At 40.6% G+C, this 23,994-nt stretch overlaps 1 protein-coding gene across 1 annotated transcript; it reads right to left on the bottom strand.

Annotated features, from left to right (window-relative positions):
- Nucleotides 1-283: 283 nt before the first annotated feature.
- LOC126995655 (prosaposin-like) lies at nucleotides 284-23,994 on the bottom strand. Its single transcript, XM_050855421.1, has 19 exons — nucleotides 23,776-23,994; nucleotides 20,069-20,150; nucleotides 18,737-18,884; nucleotides 15,304-15,504; nucleotides 12,611-12,802; nucleotides 12,016-12,157; nucleotides 10,034-10,185; nucleotides 9,658-9,825; nucleotides 9,232-9,493; nucleotides 8,890-9,026; nucleotides 8,148-8,282; nucleotides 5,143-5,271; nucleotides 4,475-4,643; nucleotides 3,769-3,849; nucleotides 3,483-3,604; nucleotides 2,191-2,371; nucleotides 1,472-1,626; nucleotides 982-1,176; nucleotides 284-476 (listed from the first exon to the last, which is right to left on the bottom strand). The coding sequence occupies exons 1-19, from the start codon at nucleotides 23,810-23,812 to the stop codon at nucleotides 423-425; spliced, it is 2,742 nt and encodes a 913-aa protein (XP_050711378.1). The 5' UTR covers nucleotides 23,813-23,994; the 3' UTR covers nucleotides 284-422.

Below are 23,994 nucleotides of genomic sequence, written 5' to 3'. Positions count from 1 at the left end.
ATATATATATATATATATATATATATATATATATATATATATATATATATATATATATATATATATATATATATATATATATATATATATATATATATATATATATATATATATATATATATATATATATATATATATATATATATATATATATATATATATATATATATATATATATATATATATATATATATATATATATATATATATATATATATATATATATATATATATATATATATATATATATATATATATATATATATATATATATATATATATATAGTCAGACTGAATAGGAATTTACAGTTAATGCTGATCTGCTTATATTTAGAGGAGAGCTTGGTGGCCCTAAAGAGAGAACAGGAGGGATGGACCATGAAGCAGCAGTATCAACAGCAGCACTCCCAGCAGCAGAATGCTTAGATGAGGGGCGTGTGCATCCTCCACACAGTCTGCTTGCAATGATTTATAGCCTGGAGGACAGAAAAGACAGTAAACATGAATGTCAACACTTACACACATTAATCCACTGGATACTAATTAGTTGTAGATGCTAATTCAGTATATATCTATAACACTAATACACTAACTACACAATGCACCACCAGTGTCTGACAGTAACCCCGACAAACTTAGGTGGTTGCATGGACCAGTCCTTCTAATCCAATCACATTTTCCCCAAACTTAATTTCATGAGCTCAGTGCCAAGATACCTTGGGAGCTCTATTTCTTTCCCAATCTTTATAAACTCTCTATCTTGTATTTGGAAGCAGCTTTTGTTACTTAATATTTAATTGTGGCCAAAACCTGTCCCACTTTGCCATAAAAATAAAAACTGAAGTGTGCAGAAACAGACAGCAAGAATAAGTTCATATAAATCTCCAGCCATGTCCAAATTCAAATGGTGACATCAAAAATGGAGATATGACAAAGAAAATATCACCTTTCTCCTGGCTTCAGCAGTCATCTATCACTCACATTGCAAGCAGAGGCGTGAATCTGTGTCTGGCACCAGTAGGATGGGCCCCAGGAGCATTTGTTCCCCCCAAGGAGACTGTGTTGGCCCTCCTCCCTTTGGCAAACATGCAGCTCCTCACACACCTTCCTCGGCACCAACACCTCCGCCAGCAAGTTAGCCAGGTAAGGTCCATACACTTCCACCATGTTTCGGCACTATAGAGAGGAGAAGGAGCCGGTTAAGGTGTGTGTGTGTGTGTGTGTGTGTGTGTGCGTAATAATAACAACAACAGTTAATGGTTTATTGAGCTTGCAGCAATAGGGTAAGCAACGTATGTAAAATGTAAATAAATTAAAATAAAGGGAGTGATTCTCTCTCTCTCTCTCTCTCTCTCTCTCTCTCTCTCTCTCTCTCTCTCTCTCTCTCTCTCTCTCTCTCTCTCTCTCTCTCTCTCTCTCTCTCTTACACACACACACACACACACACACACACACACATGCGCATCCTTACCTGGGTAGTGGTGTTGAAGGGCAGGTACTTGCACACCTTCTCCAGCAGGGAATCAATGAGCACTTCAGTTTCTTCCTTCTCCAGTTCATTATCAACCTGTGACACGATTGCCTCACAAATATGGCACTTGTCCAGGTTTCTAGTGGCTCTCAGTCCTGCAAAGGATGATTATTTTTGTTGTTCTTATTTTTCTTTTTCTTGTGTTTGGTGTAAATAATGAAGAAAGATTGCAAGGAAGCAACATAGCAATGGACTAATAGGAAAAGAAAGACATGGGCATGTCAAAGTACATATTAGTCTTACTTCTTGTTTAACAGAGGTCATAGATACTGAGTCTGTAAAAATGGGGGAACTGATGAAATATTCCTATTTCCTTCCTTATAAATAGACTGAATGCTGTATTTTGGTATCCTAGAGGGTTTAGGACAAATCAGGTGTTGTTAGCCATTTTTCTTCATTCAATCCACTGTCAGAAATGGAAAATAAAAGAGGCAGCTTGTGATGATTTTCTTTCTTTACTCTCTTACTCTCAGTGCTGTATGAAAATGCATCAAAGATAATTGATTTTGAAAGGAAACAAAGGGCTAAAATCAATATTTTACCTTCGACGAGAAAACGGAGCCTATATTATGAAAAAAAAAATAATAAAAAAATAAACTTAATACTATAAAGAAGTGGCTATACAAAGAGGATATAGGGCACATATTAGATCATCATACCTGTGAAAGAAGGGGCCTTGCAGAGCTGCAGGGTCTGGCACACCAACTTGGGGTCCATCTCCTGGTCCACAAGGATGTCAATGATGGCTTCCCCGTACAGCTCCACAAAGCTGATGCAATCAGTCATGAGTGTCTTGGGAAGATGAGCGCACACAAAGTCCACCACCTCAATGATTTCATTCTGTAATTGTTTGAGTAGAAGTGAGTTGATTTTTTTTTTTTTTTTTTTTTTTGCAAGGCTAGGTTGGCACACATGAGCTTCATGATCTCTGTGCGTGTGCGTGTGTGTGTGTGTGTGTGTGTGTGTGTGTGTGTGCGCATATTTAACTAGTAATATTTACAGGATTGATATTTTGAACTTGTGTTGCTGTCTCCATATCTGCTTTTATCCAACTCTTCTCTGTATTCATGGATGTTCTAAGCTCCAATCATCTCTGCATCCACATCATTCCAAGTATCAATAATTCTATTGGGATTTTTTTTTTTTTTTTTTTTTTTCACCCTTTCTGCATCTGGCTTTCCTCAATTTGTTTCCTTGTCCGTTCACTATCCCCTACCAGCAAGGCTTCCCTGTCTACATGCTCCAGGCCCTTTGTTGGTTTGAATACCATGATTTAGTCACCTCTCTCTTCATTCTTGCAATGTAGGCAGCTCCAGTTTGTGCAGTCTCTCATTTTATACTTGGTATAAACAAACTTACGTATGCATGCAATTTTTTCTCCTTTAATGCAATTTGGCTATTCTTGCTATAGTTTAACAAGGTAATAGGTAATAGTGGGTTGGCACACTGTCTATCACCTTAGTAATCTCCTCCTGTAATTGATCAAACTTCTGGGTGTGTTGTGTAGCTTTTGTTATGCAATCTGATTTTTCCATCAAATAATAAACAGAAAACCTGGAAGGTATAAGTGGGATACATTGGTCTAGTGGGTTAGAGCATCAAGCCATGTAAGTAAAAGCAGGGGCAAGGCAGTTCAAACTCCAGTGCTGCTGAATGATGCCAGGGAGGGCATTCATTCCAAGCCACAATTCCAAAACAATGAACCTACATAAACATACCTAGAAACTGTTGACAAAGAAGACACTTGAGAATGTTAAATCTATATGTAATGCATAGCTCTTCATCCAAAGCTCCACTCAGAGTTGACCCACCAGACACACCCTCCACATCTAACACTCAACCTCACTCCAATAACCCTTGAACTGAGGATAAATAACAAGCAGCATACAATGCTTTCCCTCCTTTCCTTTCTCCCTTCCAGTGCCCTCAAGTAGGCCCACCAGACACCCACCTTAGTAGTGTTATCCTCAAGGAAGTTGTCAACCTGTGTCATCACAAACTCACACATCACGCACACTGATGACTGCTGCAGTTGAAGTGCGCCACCAGAGGTGCTGATGCTGTTTTCTGACACTGTAACAATCAAAACACATTGAACACAACTACAGTGAAAAAAACTACCTTTATCACTACCAAAACTAAAACATATATTACTTTTAATGCAACCAAAGCTGAAACAGTTATGATGCATTGAGCACAACCTTGCACCATCAATGAGAAGGAAGGGACCCTCTTACCCAGGGGGGCAGCAGGTAGGCCTATAAACAAGCGAGACACTGGGAGCTGGTTGGGGCTGTTCAGTTCCTGAAGCGGAGGAGCTGCAAGAGACAACATGTGGTTACTGAGGTGGGGGAAGAGGAGAAATATGAATTGCTTTCTCCTTTAAGACTTACTCTTACTTTTCCATGAATACACTGTGAGATACAATGAATATATGTACACATAGCTATGTAAATTAAAAAAACAATGAATGTGCTAAGCCTGTCTACATTTTCCTGACAAAGAATAAGATTATTGGTTATCCTTCTAGAACTTCTCTTAGGATGTAGTCACAAAAGAGAAAGGCTGGCTCTCTAAATTTATACACTCCCTTCTTGCAAGAAGCCCACTTCTCTCCTTGACATTTTATTACCGAGCTTTAGCGATCCATCTAAATGGTAGCCAATCAGCCACCCAATATCTACATTTTCTCTGGGAACCTGCCTTTCTGCACTCTTACCACATGCCCCAACCACCTCACTTGTATCACTCTCCAGCCAAGATGCTCTTTTCATATAGCTCATGCCCAGTACACATAACCACACTATTGTGCATCAATTCATGACAATGTATGAGGAATGTCAAATATAACATCCTTTAAGGTGTTAGAAATCCATGTATTATATTATACTCCAAATTTTATTATTGGGAAAGAGAAATAAAACCATAACAGAAAATGCCTACCTTTAGATTTGCAGAGGTGGAGTTGGACACAAATCTGGTCAGGTGTGAATTCATTAATAAGCAGGTGGATGATCTGGTCAGTGTAGGTGTCAACAAATACATGGCACTCTCCTTGCACTGCCTGGGGCAGCATGGAGCACAGGTGGTCCAGGGCCTGCTGGATCTCCTCCTGGCCAGGAACAAGGGTGGACATGAGAATTATGAAGCAGACACAGGAGAAGAAAGCAAGTTGTGTGTCTAAAGAACAGATAAATTAGGCTGATTTAATAAAAACAAAACATAAAAGATAAAGAAGAAAAGCAACTTAAGGGAGAAAGCAGATAATAAATATGAGAAATATAATGAAAATGGTAAGTAGATTGAGTGGAGGCTATGTACAAAAAGGAATGACTGGAGTTCAAAGAGTTCAATTTAGAAAAAAAAAAAACAAAAAAAAAAAGTACTTGATTATTTTGTAGTACATACCCAAGGTTCTAATAATTGAAAAAATGCTACAAAAATAGTTTTATCCTTTCTCTGTAAATACTGAGGACATACAACTTTTCAGTCTTTGTCATCTATTGGCTCGCAATAAGAAACACTATGGTTGGGAAGATATGTTAATAATAAGCTACAAGGTACACAGTATGAACCTTTTTCAAATTGCTTATTGATTAGTCAATCCTCACCTCTGTCCTGTGGTCTCCGAGGATTTGGTCAAGCTGGGTCATGGCGTACTCACACATGACACACGACACGTCATCCTTCACCTCTGATGCTGCCACCACAGCCGGGCACAGGTGGATCATCTGGCACACCTAGGAAAGGAAACCCTTAATTGTATTTCCATCTTTCCTACTTTTGATATCAAAGTTATTACTCTATTTCCCTCTCCCTCTCTTCTCATCACTTAAACTTTTTTCTACTCAGTTCAACATCGGTGAGAGCAAAACATTGCATTTGTTTTTCTTTATTCACTGATGATGATTTTCTTCTGTATGTCTCTTTACATGAACAAGGAGGGAAAAGTCATGCAGTTTTTCTTTTAATTAATTTTCATATTACAAATGTTACCTTATCTCTGTACCATGGAGATCAAGAATGTTCTATTAAACTGTGTGTCATAACAGGAGATTTAAAGGGACTTAGCCCCTAACATACAGGAACATGTGGTTAGGGCAGTGGTTTTCAAACTATTTAGTATGACGGCACACTAAGAAATATATATATATATATATATATATATATATATATATATATATATATATATATATATATATATATATATATATATATATATATATATATATATATATATATATATATATACCTTTTAAAATACTACATGTAAATTTCATTATTGATAATGCACACTTACCTTATTAGTGAGAAACGTGAGGTTGGTTCGATTTGCATATCCGCGGTACATTAGGAGGAACACTAGACAGGCACACCCTCATTTCTTCTTCAACGCTTAGCAGTCTTGACCTTTTCTTACTTTTTATGTTAGTGAGGGTTGAGAACAATAGTTCACACAAATCTGAGGTTGAAAACTGGAGAAGAATTTTTGAGCTTTTTCGCTAAGTGTGGAATTCTTTTTCAATATCAATCCAGAAAGTTTCAAGTGACACTTCCTTGTACTTAAGTTTCAGAGTGCGGTCATTACGGATGTCTGTTAGCTCCTCTTCCTCACTGAGACTAAGTTGTTGTGAGTTTGATGGATCATAAATGAATGGATTTCTCAGCCAGTCGTAACTTTCAACAGATATATTTGGAAAATACTTTTTAATATTCTTTTATAGGCTTTCAAGATGCTCACATATCAGTGGAACAGTGTCTTTATTTTTTGTAGCAGCAGTTTTGGGAAACATCCAAGTTGCCATCTTTCACTTTAACATTCCAGAGCCTAATTTTTTCTGTCAGAGCCTTCATTTTATCTGAAGAAGATAACAGATTTTCCAGTCTCCCTTGCATGGTAGTACTGACATTGTTCAGATATTCAAAAATATCTGCTAAGTAACATAATTTAACACACCAAATTTTGTCAGCCAGTAATTCACAATATTCAAGTTTTCCTTCAAGAGTAAAGAAGGTGAGCATTTCTTCCTTCAGCTCCTGTACTTGAGAAAGCACCCTGCCTCTTGATAACCATCTAACTTCTGTGTGCAAGATAAGGGCTACATGAGGAGCCCCCATTTCTTCACAAAGCAGGGAAAACAAGTGTGACTTAACTGGTCTCCTCTTGATAAAGTTTACCATTTTTTCAATGTCATCAAGAACAGATTTGAGTTTGCATCCCAGTGTTTTAGTAACAAAAGCTTCACGGTGCAAAAAACAGTGGGTTGAAATCAATTCTGGATTTTCTTTTTTCACTAATGATACAAAACCTTTCACTGATCCTACCATTGAAGGAGCACCATCCGTGCAAATCCCTACACATGATTTCCATGTCAAATCAACCGTCCGCAAATAGTCACTCACTGTAGAAAATATATCTTGTCCTGTGGTTTGCACTAGTTCTTTGCAGCATAAAAACTGTTCTGCTATTTTATTGCCAGTAATATACCGCATGAACACTAGTAACTGTGCTTTTCCTCCAACGTCAGTTGACTCATCTACTTGTAAGGCATACATTCCTTTTTCTTTTACAAGTTCACATACACTTTTTTCAATATCAGATGACATCTCCTCGATTCGCCTACTAATAGTATTATCAGAGAGAGGAATTTTCCTGACTTCTTTTCCAGCTTCAGCCCCAAATATTGTTTTTACTATAGCACAGCATGATGGAAGAATGAGAGATTCAGCAATTGTATGGGGCTTCATAGTTTTGGCAATTAATTCTGCTACTAAATAGCTTGCTTTTTGAGCCTTTTCTGCCACTTTAACCTTTTTCTCAAAACTGCACTTTTGTTGTTTGTTGTCATTTAAGTCTCTTGAAATAATCCAGAGGTTTATCAGAAAGGTAACTGTGTTTTGTAGTTAAATGTCTCTTCATTTTACTAGGAACCATGGCTTCATTCGATAGTTCAGTACCACACACAACACATTTTGGCTTAGGACCAAGTTCATCGTCACACCATGTGAACCCCAGTGCTAGGTAGTTGTCCTGATATGAGCGACGTGGCTTACTTTTGCTAGCAACTGCCATTGTCTTCGTTAGGTCTACACTTGGGACAGCAGAATTACGCTCATCATCAACCATCATGTTACTTCCACTAGCCTCCTCATCACATTTACGCTTCTTTATGATGAATTTATCCATTTTTCTCAGGTTTTGAAAAAAATATGAATATAACAACCAAAAGAGCAACTTTCTACAGTCACGGTCAAGGCCACACTGACACACACTGGGGAGTGGGGAGCAGCTGGGAGCAGGGTGCTTACAGACGCATACCGGACACGTACTTGACCAGTCTGACATTCGCATTACAAGTATTATTCTCGCCGATTTATGTGAGGAATTCTCGAAACCTAGCAAAATTATATTATTTTCGCGGCACACCAAGGAGATAATGGCAGCACACTAGTGTGCCGCGGCACACACTTTGGGAATCACTGGGTTAGGGACTAGCTTCCCTCAACTATTTTTTGCACAGAATGTCAGAATGATAATATAACCATTTTGACGACTTCTCCCCCTCGACTTTGCAGTAAATTGTGTGAATAATGTTGAGTGACTGATTATTCTTACCTTGGCTGGGTCAATCTCCTGGGCCAGCAGTTCAATGACTTGGTCTCCATAAGCCTCCACATAATCCTCACACTCCTCAGAGACAGTGTGGGGCAACAACCCACAGACGCTCTCCACTGCGTTCTCGATGTCCTCCTGTGTGGATGAATATAGAGGTAAAAGCAGAGGAGGTGGCAGCAGTGGTAGAGTTGGTGTTGATGGTGAACGATGATTGTAACAATGGAGGTTTACAACTTTACAAAGTATACTCATAATTACACAAGGAAAGGAAGTCTGCTAGAGGCCAGTCAGTCTATCCTGAGCAGCTCCTGAAAATCTAATATTTACGATGTTGTCCTACACACAAAGCGACAATCTCCCGTTGAAACTTTTGCCATATATAAACTAACAAGATATATAAAAAGTATCTAACCAGTTCTCCAATTCACTACAGCCTTAAACTTGTCCTACCCAACAACTCAAAGGTTTTAATATTCAATTTTTGCCATTATATCTTGTTCCAGTGTTAACAATGGGAGAAACTGATCACCTTGAAAACTCTTTTTGCCCAAGGAAACAAGCTCCCCAGGTAGCCATACTACTAAGCTCACCCTGACAGCTAAGGCATGAATATGAGGCATCTTTGCAACTTTTCCTCTTTGCAACTCTTCAAAACCCAAGGATACAAGTTCTCTTGGTAATCACAATTCCTAAAGAGATCATAGCCAGTCAAAGGACATCATTAACCCTCAAGCATCCTCACCCGTGTGTCCTTCTGCTCCAGCATGTTGCGGAGGAATTGCATCACAAACTCGCACATGACACACTTGTTGTCGTCCTTCACATTGGTCTTGCCCACAGCCGGAGCAACCACACCACTTGCGCCGACATGTGACACGGCTGCAAACACAATAATAGGGTGAGGGGGCAAATGAGGAATTGATAAAATCAGAGCTTCTTTTACTGAACTATAATTACAGACTGAGAATATAGACTTATACTTTCTTCTTTTTAAATTACTTTCCTCAGTTCCAGTGGTATGAAGCACCATAATGTATACTGTTCACACACAGAGACACCAAGGGAGGAAGAAAAGTTGTCTTACCAATACCAGCATGACTCAAGGGAACACGTGCCAGATGGGGGCCCTGCTGAGAGGCTTCCTGCTGGCGTTCATGGTTAATGGCAGCTGCCTCATCCATGCCAGTCAACCTGAAGCCTGGCTGGTGCTCGTGGCTAATGGCAGCTGCCTCATCCTGGCCTGTCAACCTGTTGCCTGGCTGGTTCTCCACACGGATAGCTGGCAGCAGAGCCACCTGGGGCACTACATCAGGCTGTTGTGCCTTGAGAAGGGTCCACACTGGAGCCTGTGGGAAGACAGTAAATTAATGCAAGTCAGAAGTCTAGCTATTTGTCAAGGTGACATAATCTCATGTCCCACTGGAGGATGCAAGATGAAAGGGGATGTGATCCCATCTCTTTTCCCAAGACATCCACAACCAAGAAGTGCCTAATCCCTCTTCTCCCCCACCTGTTGGTTGAAGACAGAGTTCTCCCCACACAGACCAACAGCTTCACACATTTGCTTGGGCCGAATCTCTGACATGAGCAGGTTGTAGAGTGGCTGATAGTACTCGTCCACAAGAGCCAGACAGTTCTTGCTAAACTTGCCAGTCTGGCGACACAGCCCATCTAGGATCTGCAGTAATAATGGAAAGTGTAAACATGCATAAGAAACCATTAAATAATTATCATTATGATCATTGTCACAAGTGAGCCCATTTTCCGCAAAGGCATAGTAGGGGAGACATGAAAAGCTATGTAACCAAAGTATAGGGGGGTCCAGTCCCCCCTTCAACAAGTGTTTATTTTCTTTTCCCTCACCCACTGCTCCCTTCTCTCCTCACCTGCTTAAACTCAGTCTCTGTAGTGTTGGCAGTGAGGACATCCCGCCAGTGCTGTACAATGGCCTCACAGAAGTCACAAGCCTCGTCCCCAGAGTATGACAGGGGTGCCCGCTGGTAGAAGCCTCCTTCATGCATCCTTGTCTCGCACATCTCTGTGGTAGTCAGCCAAGTAAGTAAATTCTACCCCAACAAATAAAAATTATATGAAAACAATCTAAAACAAATGTCATTTTCAATTGGTAACATACCGTATTTTGCAGCGTATAACGTACACCTTTTTCAATTAAAAAATGCCAGAAAGTTACCCCTGCGCGTTATACGCCGAAGGTACAATTTTTTTTTCGGTCTCCTTTTTTCCGCCATAATTTTGATGTTTGTGTGGGGTTTCATAGGTCAGCGTGACTCCTAGGCTGCCACACAACTTCTCTGTGCCATTCTCAGTGTTTCCGTGACTGTAACAACGGCAGGAAAGTTTTTCGTATTTTCTGCGTCTGAATCTGTGCCTGAGTGTCCACAGCCAGTGACCTTGACTCCTTTTGCTCCCAAAAGAGCTCTCAGTGTGAGCACAATTGGGAGAGAGCTGAAAGTGACCTTTTCAAGCTTTGAAAGTGGTGTTAGTGGTGAAGACAGTGACATCAACAACACTGAACTCCAACCCCTCGTCTTATCAGGAAGGCTGAGCCCCATTACTGTGCAACCTCAGTTTGGTGGCCATCCTGTAGATCAATCTCATTACAGTGATGGTGGAAGTGATACTCAGGACCATGAGGATGCATCCCATCACCCTTCAGGGTTATCAAGTTGAAAACATTAGGGTAATGAAGGGGGTTTGTAATGGCGTCGAGTGTGTGGAGGGGAGGGTGGCTGCCAACCAACACCTACGCAGGGCTGCCAACACAGGCTTCCTCTGACCTAAAAGTTACTGCGCTTCATCACATCACCACGGAAACACCACATGACATAGAGACTCAGGTTTGAGGCAGACTGAAGAGGATGGATGGATTAAGTGAATGCTTATAAATTTAAAGCTATTAGCTGAGGTAGAGCCATAGGTAGACCATACATATTTCTGAGCATTTTAAGCACTGAATATTTTTTTCCAAAATTGTAGTCTTAAAGTTTAGTGTGCGCGGTATATGCCAGAGCACATTACATGCCGCAAAATACGTTAAATGTTTTAGTTCTTTTATTCTCTGTCCTATATTAAATATGGCTTCTAATAATTTTAAGGATGGTAATAATTTTAAGGATGGCTATGGGTGACTGGAGGATCCTATCATCTGAGGGGTTCTACGTCCCTGCCCACAGTCAGCACACAGACCACAAGGATAAACACTCAAAGGTGTTCTGTGTGTGGGCATCTAGAGCATCCTGATCCTTTTGAATGATCAGACTCCCTCAGCTGTTAAAAGAACTCAGAAGACTAGAAGTGGATATAGTGGGACTCTGACTGTGGCAAAATCAGTAGTGGGGGACACACCTACTATTGAATTAGCATGAACACTGGTAATTTCCTTCTGTGTAAAGGGGGTCCTTGACTTATGATGGCATTCTGTTCCTACGACACCGTCATATCCGATTTCACATGTAAGTCGAAACACACCCTTTATTAGAAGGAAATGTCAGCCTCAACCCTCAAATCAAAGTGCCATAAGCACCTAAATCACACACCTGTGCTAATGCAGTAGTAGTCATAATAAACAACGCGCCAGCCTCAGTGCAACGCTTGGTGATGACGTATTCTTCTGCCGCACTCAACAAACTAGTTCCCACATGGTTTGTATTTATGACGCAAATGTCAAAAGTTGAAACAAAAATTATTTAATCATTTATGGGGGCCCCATCATAACCACGAAACGTCGTAGGTCGAGACCGTCGTAACCCGGCCTGTATTCTTTTCTACTTTTTTTAAATACTACTCTTTTTTTAGATATAAAATTACTTTCCATGAAGCAATGAACCAATAGTCATGCTAAACTCACCCACAAGGTCACAGAAGTCCTCAGGGGTCAGTTCCCGAGTGAGGAAGACATATATGTCGTTGAAGTTTGCCTCAACCAGCGCCATGCAGCCATCAGAGATGGATCCAAGGCGACCACAGATGGCAAGCAGACGGTCCATCAGCTGCAACAAGGAGGCACTGGATAAGCCAGTCATGAAGGGCAGGACACAGCTGTGTCTAAACTGGTCATATCTGCTCAATCTGTTTAAGTTTTTGTGAGCACTTTTTTCCTGTTTTCTGGATGAAGGAAACTTAACTTACAGTTTTGTTGGAGTGCATTAACCTATACATGCTTATACATTTGCTTAAATACCCAGAGGATTAGTAGCTTTCAAAGAGAAATAAAAAAACACAGGATACTGAACAATACTAAGACTATAGGGAAAGCAAAGGAGAGGAAGAAGTGACCTTGACCTATCAAAGTACTAGGTCATCAATAAATCAAACTAAAATAACCCCTCCACTTGGCACAAATTCCTTTAGCATTTATTTCCTGTAGAGAAATAGATACCGGTAAATAAATAAAAATTGTACTTTCTTCACACGTTTCCTAGTCAGCTTTCCCCATTACTCACCTCAGCACGAGAGTGGGTCTTCACCAGGCGAATCGTGCGCTTGATAAAGTCCTTGCATGCTTCACAGTCTCCAGGTTGGGGGGTCTGCGGGCGCTGGGCTGGCTGGGTCTGGGTCTGGGTGGCTGGCTTTGGACGGGGGGCTGGTCGGGTCTGCACTGGGATGATGGAGTTTCCGTGGTCTGGGTGATTTTCCTGTGAGGGGTAAAGAGTAACTATGCTTGTATGATCTAAAAAGGCTAGGTGAATGGGGGCAAAAATTGGGGTCCTGGAGCATAACATAACATTATAAACCCTTGTCAGAATGGGCCCACACAATGAGATATCAGTTAAAGAATGATTGCTCACAAAGTAACAAGTGCATATAGGCCTAGTGAGGGTCGCCTGTATTACTTATATCAATATACTGTTAGCCTTATCCTATTTATGCCTCCTTCCTCTTCACCTACAAACCCTCACATCTAAATTACCTTCAATACTGATAGCCCTTTCCTATTAAAGCCTCCTTCCTCTTCACTAACTCACCCTCACATCTGTATTACCTTCATTCTAATCCCCTCTCTAACCCTTACACCATCCCTTTGTTCATTACCGATACACTGCTTTCTCTCCATTAACTCCTAAAGGATGAGTGACTCACAAGCGAAAATTTTGGTGGGTTGCGTAAAAGGACACCTCCGTTTTCTTTTCTATCCCTTGTTTACTCGTGACCTTCACTATTGTTCTTCATCTGAAATACACTAACAGACAACCTTAGGCCTAAATACATGCATACATAGGCCTAGAGGCTCATTCGTGTGGATAGTTGTGATAAATAAAGGACACTTTCTTGGATAAATCTAGTGAGTTTGTCGTGTCCAGTGAGTGAATGGGATGCGGATGATCCGCAGGTCTCATCATCATATTCTGACCTTTCTGACGATGGTATTTTGCCTCCGGGATTCGGTTCAACCCCCATCAAGCCACATGCCCTCGTCCAGCTGCCCCCCCCTTCAAATATTGTCCAATTCAGATGATGACAACAACCCAGTATGTAGGATTCATCGCATTACCTCAAAATCAGGCTCTAAAAGCTGTTGAAATTTCCAAAGCTGCTGAAGAACGCATCTATGGGCGCAACGCGCCATATCGCACCACTTTTGACCTGCTTTGATGTTGGTACAACTTGATTTTCTCATCAAAATTTACATTCTTGTGTATGTTTCTTCTGTATCTACAACTTTTGTTCTATGAAATTTTTTGTCCAATAAATATGAAAATTCTACTTATTTTCAGTTTATTGTAATTTCCAGAGTAATTACAAAAATAATTTATAAAATGTTTATACCATTAGAACTGGGTTGAAATTCTGTAAAACTTTTATTAAATGAATTTTTATGAGAAATGTACCGTATTTTTTGCCAAATACGACACATTTGTTGAAAAAAAGAAGATTGCAAAAATCAGCCTACATCTTATACCCCAATGGTTGGGTTTTGTTATGCCTTGGGGTTATTGTTACTGGTAGATCAACACCAAAAACACCTCCGTTTGACACGATAGTTCCCTGATGTCCCCAGAATCAAATGTATATGTTTATAAATTATTTCATATCAATTACAAATGAAAATAATCCTAAAATATAAAATTAACATAGAGTCTGTTAGAGTGTTGTCTTGATGCTTTAGATGTGAGATGGCCATAGATACAAGATGGCCGTTATCGTTTTTGGTGCTAACACCTTAAAAAGACTAAACATGGTATCATTGTAAACACCCGTCACCCCCGGCCCTTTAGTGGACCGCCCTCGCTGCTCCTTTAGGGGTTAATAACTCTATACTATTTGAAATGTACTATCTATAACAAGATACATTCCTGCAATAAAACTCATAACCAACATTACTAACATTAAACATTACACTACACCATCCCTCCCTTTTTTCCACCAATCGTACCCTCTTCTCTTTCTCAACACACACACACACACACACGCCGACATCAGAAGTGAAAGGACGTGGACAGACGAGGCGGGAAAAAAAGTTTTGTTTAGTCGGTGCAACATCTGTGGTCATATGCCAGAGAGACAGAAGGGGAAGGAATTATAGGAGAAGGGAACAGATCCCAGGAGACAGGACACAATCCCCGATTAATATCTGGTACCCATTCACTGCTGGGCGGACAGGGGCATAGAGTATCGGAAAAGCCGCCCAAATTTTTCCACTCTGCCCAGGAATCGAACCTGGGCTCTCTCGGGTGTGAGCCAAGTGTGCTAATCACTGCACCACGAAGCCCCCTTGGGCTTCGTGGATACAGAGAATTGCAACTAAAATGGTCCCAGAACTCTCAAATATGACGTATGAAGACAGATTGAAGGAGATGGACTTGACGACACTGGAACAAAGAAGGGAGAGAGATCTGATCACACTGTATAAGTTGGTAAATAAGTTTGATGAGGTGTATAGGGATGATCTCTTCTTAACTGCGAGAATGCAGGGGCTGAGAGGACATAGGAAGAAACTTAATACAGGAACCTGTTTGTGTGACTTAAAAAAGTAGTTTTTCACATCGAAATGGAACAGCTTGCGGGAAGAGGTGGTGGAGAACAGTGTCCAACAAATGAAAGAAAGGCTGGATAAATGTAGATATGGAGACGGGACTATTAGAGCTTAGCTCGGGCCCGGTAGACTACAAATAGGTCAATACACACATACACAAACCTTGTACTGCCGCAGAAGCCTGTCCACAGCGACAGAGTTGCAGAGACCTGCTGTGGCACACACCACCTGTGGGTTCATCTGTGAGGCCAGGGTGTCAATGAGCTCAGGAATGAAGTCATTGGTCAGGTGGATGCACTCATCAGACACCACCTTGATGGGGATGAGGCGGCAGGACCCGTCAAACACCTCACGAATCTCTTCCTGTATTGGGTTAAGAAACGTGAATTACTTGCCTTGGGGTACTTTAAACAACAAACAAGTCACATAACACCAACAACACATTCAACAAAAAAGTCAGATTACTAACAACATAACACATTACACCACCTACATCACAAGACAAGAAATGGGGAAGGGGAAAATTAGCACACATGGGGAAACCACAATAATAAAACCTCACAAGTACAAGAAACTAAGCAACAGTAATACTTGTAGGACTTCCCAACCTGGACAAAACACACACACACACACACACACACACACACACACACACACACACACACTGGTTAAAAACAGGTGGCCGGATTTCTTAGAAAGTGAGAAAATAAAAATTATCTTGGATTGCCAGTTTAGATTCAGGAGAGGGAGATTTTGTCACCAACTTGTTGTGTTACTACTCAAGGGTGACAAATTTAATACAGAAGAGAGAAGGTTGGGCAGCTGGAGTGTACCTGGATTTGAAAAATTTGGAAGATTAAAAATATAAGTGGAGTGGGTGATGAAATGATTAAGTGACTGGAGGACTTCCTAACTAACAGGGAAATGAGGACGATAATCAGAGACAAGGTTTCCAACTAGTGCCCTGTGATGAGTGGAGTCCCGCAGGGTTCGGTGTTGGCACCAATAATGTTTGCTGTTTATATAAATGATGTGGTGGATGGAGTGTCCAGCTATGTGAGTTTGTTTGCAGATGATGAAAAACTACTGAGACAAGTGAAAAATATGAAGGACTGTGAGGCATTGCAAAGGGATCTGGATAGAATATAGGAGTGGAGTGGTACATGGCAGATGGAGTTCAACCTTGGGAAATGTAAAATAATGTAGTTTGGTAGGAGTCGCAGATGTGAATGTGATTATAAGATGGGAAGCGAGATAATATGCAGAGGAGTGGAGGAAAAAAATTTGGGAGTGACTGTCTCTGAGAACCTGTCACAGGACAAATACATCAACAGGATAACAGGACAAACTCTGAATTTGCTGAGGAACATAAGGATTTATGAGGAGAGACTCAATAGCATGGGGCTCACAACCCTGGAGAGAAGAAGAGAAAGAGGAGATCTGATAGCGGTGTACAGGGTGGCGAGCGGAGTGGAGCATTTGGATAGAGAGGATGTGTGTGTGGAACGAGAGAAACAAGAGGACATGGAAAGAAGTTGAGGGCGACCACATGCAGGAGAGTTTTAGCTTCCTAAACAGAAGCATTGAGCCAATGGAATAGACTGAAGGAGGTGGTAGTTTGTACAAGAAACATTCATGATTTTTAAGGAAAAATTGGATTAGAGTGGATATGGAGACAGGACAGTGCGAGCGTAGCTCTTTACCCATATGTCACAACTAGGTAAATACACACACATACACACACACACACACACCAAACTCCCTAGAAAAATAAGAGATGAGGATGATTGTAATAAACTGCAGGAAGATTTAAATGAGATACATGGAGTAAAAAATGGGAAATGGAGTTAAATGAAAAGAAGTGTCACACAATAAAAATTGGCAAGAGTAAAAACAGACCATGTGGAGTGTATGAGACGGACAATCATCAACACAGTGAAGGAAGAAGACTTAGGAATTATAATACAAGATACACTGACACCTGAGAAGCACATAAATAAGATATTCAGAGAAACATATAGTCTGCTGCAAAATATTAGTGGCATTCCACGACCTGGATGGGGACATGAAGAAAATAATAACAACACTGATTAGATCAAGGTTAGAGTATGCAGCTGTTGTTTAGTCACCTCACAAAAAAAAAGGACAAAGAAACTTGAAAGGGTTCCAAGGATTGTAACTAAGATGGTATACCAGAAGCATCAAGTATGTCATACAAGACTAGATTGGGGGAAGTGGGCCTACCAACACTCGAAGAAAGAAGAGAAAGAGGAGACCTGATAGAATTGTACAGGAACACAAGTGGAATGGACATGTTGGATTGGATAGAAATGATTTAATCGAGATGGAAGGGAGGAGGCAACTAAGAGGACATATTAAGAAATTGAGGAAGGGGACTAGTTTGAAAGACATTAAGAAGTACAGTTTTCCATACTGGAGTGTGGATACATGGAATGGATTAACCCCTTGACTGTGGATTTCCTACAGTCAGACCTCGCCAAGGAACAGGAATGAAACAAAAAATGTCTGCTACAGTTCAATGAAGAAAAATGTAATGTCCTGCACCTTGGGAGGGGATATCCAGCATACCAATACCACATGGGAAACACTCCACTATCTACCACAGAGGCAGAGAAAGACCTGGGACTATATGAGGCGTATAGTGTAAAAGGGGCGACTTGCCATTTGTATAGTTTTGAAAGTTTTGAGAAACTCACATTTAAAGAAAAGTTTTCAAAATTGTCTGTAACTCTGATATTTATTCATGGATTTCAGTGTTTTATGTGTTAATGAAAATCTTGAAACAAAAACCATTCGACTACATAAAGAAAATTCCCATGACAGCAAGAATTAACCTTCCTTTCAGGGTGAAAACATAAATCGGAGCTACATGTTCAGAAATTCTAGGATTTGGGACACTTTCCTTTTGTATTTGATTATTAATGGATTGGTTTTGATGTTTTTAGTCACTAAAGATAACTTTCATCAAGGGATATTTGGTTCTGTTGAAGAAAAATAACTCAAAGCATAAAAATAGAACCTCATTCTATAGGTCTAATAATAAAAAATAAAAAAATGGTCAGTTTCCTTCCATGGTTTATGTTGAAAATATAGGTACAGAAGGATGCTGTCTGCGTGACGTCACAGCCACGGGAGTAGGGAACGATCCCTGCATTGGCTAAGCTGCTCGCCTCTTTTAAAGAGACTGCCACACGCTACACACCCCACACCGGGCGAGTTTGACAGAAAAATCACGCAACTTTAGCCTTATGAATCATCCCCTCTAACGTTGCATTTCCCTAAGCTTGCCTCACCACATGCTGCAGCAAGAATTCAGCTATCAGAAGCTGTCAAAAACTCAATACTGCCCGGTTTGGTTTGGTCACCCCTTTTACACTACACGCCTCATATGTTACCAGGCTATCAGTGAAAGCCAAATCTATGCCAATTGCAGCGGATGGTTTAAACAAAGACATTGTTGAAGCGGGCAGTGTTCATATAATGAAGGAAATGTTGGGCAAATATAGACTGGGAGACAAGACTGTCCGAGCTTGAGCTCAGGCCCTGTATACTACAAATAGGTAAATGCACACACCTGTGTTTCATTGCTAAGCAGCTGATCCCTTGCTTCCTGCACCATGTTCTTGCAGATGGTGCAGATGTCGTCATTGTCTTCTGGCAACTGCTGATGCTCCCACACTGTCTGTATGCAGTGTTGCACGGCATTGCACTCCTTGGCACCCCTTCAAGAGAGAAGACCACAGGGGTGAGTGTGGGAATCGATCGGAAAGAAGTGAGGAAATGACAGAATGGAGAAGAGGGAGAAGCAACAAGACAAGGGTGCAGGTGTATTTGGAGGGATAGGGACTGATCTGGACAGGCAGTGGCAGCATACAGTGAGAAATGAGGCCAAAGGAGCAGGAAAGAGGTAAAGATATATCTATAATGTCAAGGAGTAAGTGGGGCAGGTAGTGGTGGAAGAAAGAGGGAGAACAGGGAGAAGCAGAAAGATGTATGTAGAGGGGCAGGAAGTAAGTTGGGCAAGCAATGGAAAGGGAGGAAAAAAGGACGAGACAGCAGGACAGGGGTGAGGGTGTATGTGAGAGTAAGGATTAGGTAATGTAATGGCTGAAAAAAGCTGAGAATAAGGACTCTAAAGGGCTTTGAGCTGTGGGGTACCTTTTGGCTAAATGCTAGAGTCTGCTTCGTTTCTCAAGAGTCTAGAGGGTACCGAGTTCAAATCAAATCCCAGGCAGGTTGTTGAGAAAAAAATATTTATCTCAAATAGCTTTTAACTCTAGCTGAACCCCCTTCATGACAGTAGGGCCTGGCAGTGGTAGGAAGAAGAGCAACAAAAGGGTAAAGCAGAGGCTGAAGGAAAATGAAGAGAAAAGAGAGGGACAGTAATGTATGCATGTTGAGGAGGCCAGGAAGGGATGGGGAATGCAAAAACAAAAGGAAGTAAAATAGAAAAGACAAGGTAGAAGTCAGATATGGGAAATGTGGTGGTAAATTAAAGAAGAGGTAATAAGTAGCGGGAAAGACAACAGGGACTGAGATAGTGGTGGCAAAGAACAGAGGAGAGGTGGTAGAGAGGAAAGAGAAGGGTAGGTGTTGGTAAGAGATGAATGACAATGAGGAGGAGGGGGTTTAAGTTAAGGAAATAACATCAATTTGAAGTATATTTACCCTATTTTTTATCTGAAAAAAAAAATATATATATATATGACACCAAAAGTTACACAATCCTGTTGGAGGCTAAGCAAAAAAACTACCTATCGCTTTGTGAAGACAACACCAAGTGAGGCTCACATGCATTGCCTGACCATCAAAGCAAATTAAGTGTTGAAGCTTCATCATCACGAAGAGGAGGATTTAGATGAGGAGGAGCAGGCAATGTGTTTACCACTCCATCACCAACACTTACTTGAGGGATGAACACCAGTAGCTGGGGCCATAGGTACATTTCTTGCTTCCTAGGAGAGCACTCTGCCCTGGCAGCACACAGGCTGAGGGAGGGAACAAGAACAAGGTGCTATGTATGAGACTGTTATGAAAATTGAGAATATACTGAGGCATACATGAGATTGTTAATATGGAAACAAAAATACTTACATGGATGAGATTGAAAACTGTTATCAAAGATACCTTCCTCTTGGAGAAGTGACAAAGTGGAATACCTCAAAGGTCTGTGTTGATTCTTATCATGTCGTTGATTTATATCAACAATATGCCAGAAGGAATAAACAGTTCTATGAACCTAGCTATTTGCTGATGATGCAAAAATCATGAAAAAAGTAGCAAGCTATGACAACTGTAGGGTAGAAGTATGCACACAGTTAGCACTTTGGCCTCAGTCTCTTCTTACACTGCTTCCTTGTATTGTAATCTCTATCTTATCGGTATGTCAATGTACGTGGCATCTTTCTAGATATTACTGTATATATATTCAAGTACCGGTATATATATACATGAGTGTATTGCTAATCCCATGTGCATATTTCAACTCCAGAATTTATTTTATTGAAATGGACCATACCAGAAAGAAAGCCCTCTGTACAACACTCCCATAAAACCATGAAGATGAAGATTCACAAAAGGTGGAATCTTTTTTCCATATATATATATATATATATATATATATATATATATATATATATATATATATATATATATATATATATATATATATCAGTTGGTATGCTACATAGGAGAGATGGATGGGTGGTATGCTACATAGGAGATGGATGGGTGGTATGCTACATAGGAGATGGATGGGTGGATTGTGTGTACCTAGTGATAATTGAATAACCTAAAACAAAGGGGGACTGAAGGGGCGCCTCCTGAAGTGCATGACGGACTTCCTAATAAGAGTCCGACAAGATGATTTGAGGGCAGTATAAAGAACAGGATGTCAGGGTGGGGGGGAGTAACGAGTGGAGTCACACAAACATGAGTGCATGAATCAGCCTATGTACCAAGTCTGCTGATACTAGAATGAAGAGGATATGGGGCCACCAGTATGCCTGCACCAGTGCCATCTATTTATCAGGGGAGTAGACTAGTTAGATTAACACACCCAAACCTTCCCTAAGGAGAAAGTATTCCTGCCCACCAATGAGAAAGGTAAAAGGGCAAAGATAAACGATTCCCTACTTTTTGTACTTGTGAATTACCACCTTAAATAATAATACACAACTTTTCACCCAAAGAATCGACTATTTTGCCCAATTAATTATAGATTTTTTGGCATTATATTTTCTTTATAGCATGTTCTTTGATGCACCTTTCCACTACAAGTAAGGTATATAATTACCATCTTTGTTCTACATGACAATTATATTTCTTTATTGCAAATCCTATATGAGAGAGAGAGAGAGAGAGAGAGAGAGAGAGAGAGAGAGAGAGAGAGAGAGAGAGAGAGAGAGAGAGAGAGCACAATTCTCTTCAAACATTCCCCACATACACTCCCTATCCAACACAGAAATACAGATATAAATATGAAAATACTCTCTTTCTCTCTCTCACACACACAGCTTGACAACATCTGCTGGCACACAGACAAATTTCATCAACAAATTCCCTCCCCTCATAGACCCCAAGATCACGCCATTCCACCTCCACTGCCAAGATATGAGTAAGATAAAGCTCGCTGACTGACACACACACACACACTATCAGACAAAGACAACACCCCCTATATCCATATCACCCTATCTATATACACAAGCAAACTATGTTGAAACATGGGTCTATATATTCCTACATTTAGAAATACTAGTTGATTTTTTTTTTCGTTTCTCATACAGTATAAAATGGGTGTTAAATAAGTAAATAAAAGTACCATTCCCCTGTCATTCATAAGCAGTCCTTAAATAATAAATAATTCTCCTATTCATCCCTGTGTCATCCTCAGTCAAGGGGTTTACATGCCTGTGGAAGAGAAAGTTACTCAAGGGCTTGTTTATCCTTCATGGCGGTGTGGAATGACCCTGACCTTGGAGGAAAAATACGTAACAGCTAATCTTCTGCAGTTTCTTTAGCAATTACAGCAAACGTGTGTGTGTGTGTGTGTGTGTGTGTGTGTGTGTGTGTGTGTGTTGATGTTGTTGTTACCTGATTACCTATTTGTATTTTTACAGCAGCTTGTAGCGTCCAGTCTGGAAACTATTCGATATTTTTTTTAACAATGATTTTTTAAGCTAATTCATGTTACTTATTATAATGGATTCTATGGAACCAACCATGGACTGAATTCGATAACTACGTTTTGCTACACAAGCCATCCCAATGAAACCGATAAAATATACACATACTTCTCTTGCTGTACGCCCCGCGCCCTCCTCCTGGTCACAAGCGCTTTATCTCTTAATTCGTTCAACTAGCATAAATTTATCATATTACTTTAGCCTCACATGCCTCCTCTCTCTCATCAAGCGTTGTTTAAGCTGAATTTATGCAATTAACAATTTAGCATTCCACGCACGTTTTCCTATTAGACAAAACTGTAACTGACCCATAGGTATAAAGAAAAACAGGTTAAGACAGGGCACGTTATGAAGCCACGTAACTTCGTTCGCCCATGGCAGCCCGTCTCAACAACCTAGCAACAGCAGTGGCTGAGGAGAAGAGCCAAAGGCAGATGATACGCCGTTTATGTAACCGAACAAGTACATCAACACAGACAGCATGGCACTTAATACCAAGGCTCTCGACATGACTCATTCAAGTCTTCTCCTGCCCAACCCAGCTAAGTCACACACACACACACACACGTGACATACGCAGGAACATTACGAAATAAGTCGTGATGTCCCTTCGGAGAATTCCTTTGTTTTTATCCACCGTCACAATATCACATTATTCGGCAAGTCACCGCTTCCCTTCCTGCCACCACCACCACCCACCTCAGGAGACAGAGATAAAAGAAGATAAAGAACTAAGGAGAAAAGAAATAAAACACTATTGAAAGAGGAAAGCAACACAGGCAGCGTGATCGGAAGTCAAAGCGTACACAGTGACCTTCCTTGCACACACACACACACACACACACACACGAAGATTAATGATGAAAAGAATACAGTAGAATATAGGCAACCAAAAATAATAAGGTTCAGCTAAAGGAGAGGAAAACCAACCAAACAAGAAATAAGCACAACGAGAAGTGACATTTCAGTTAGATAGAAGAGCGACACACACACACACATTCGTCGTTCGTCACAAGAAAAACTGCGCATAAGAAACATTCCAATAAAATAAAGATCAAATAGGAAATAGAGAGCGGGAAGATACACATAGATAAGGCACACACAAACACACGCACATACACCCACACAAACCTGCTGAACGAAACACACAAACAAATATTGAGATGGCTGTACACAAATTAAGATGGACATTGGCGTATTAGACTTCTATTTCCAAGGGGTGATGATACCGGTAAGGGTCTGACGTGTATCCTGACAAACTAGTCCACACGTATACACACACATCCACATTAAATACTAACAGCTAGCGACAAGTGGACCTCTTACCATGCACCACACCACATTACATATTCACTGGGTTCCTTATACTCTAGACACGGTTTTTCTAGGTCAATAATAGGCCTAGGAAGTGTGTAGAAGCCCTCACCTGCAAGAAGGAACACGAAGCACACCTTCCACGTCATGGTGCGGGGTCCGGACTGACGATCATGTGATGGTGAGGGTGCGTTGTTGTGTTCGTTCTTCGTCAATAGTTTTGATGTTTTCCAGTGATTTAAGTCTTACGTGGCTATGAGGAATGGTTCACAGTAATGTTGGTGCGCCTCCGTGTCATTCTGGTTGTTTGGATTTCCTTGAAGCGTTTCTA

Source organism: Eriocheir sinensis, chromosome 8 (assembly GCF_024679095.1).
Source record: "Eriocheir sinensis breed Jianghai 21 chromosome 8, ASM2467909v1, whole genome shotgun sequence".
Taxonomy (NCBI): domain Eukaryota; kingdom Metazoa; phylum Arthropoda; class Malacostraca; order Decapoda; family Varunidae; genus Eriocheir; species Eriocheir sinensis.
This window is presented reverse-complemented; position numbering and strand designations above follow the sequence as displayed.

What these genes read in the sequence shown, in the direction of transcription:
- LOC126995655 (XM_050855421.1), bottom strand. Translation starts at nt 23,812, where the DNA reads ATGACGTGGAAGGTGTGCTTCGTGTTCCTTCTTGCAG. An exon ending in CTTCGTGTTCCTTCTTGCAG is followed by an intron (nt 20,151 to 23,775) that starts GTGAGGGCTTCT and finishes TCCCTCCCTCAG; the next exon opens with CCTGTGTGCTGCCAGGGCAG. An exon ending in TGCTTAGCAATGAAACACAG is followed by an intron (nt 15,505 to 18,736) that starts GTGTGTGCATTT and finishes AACCCAATACAG; the next exon opens with GAAGAGATTCGTGAGGTGTT.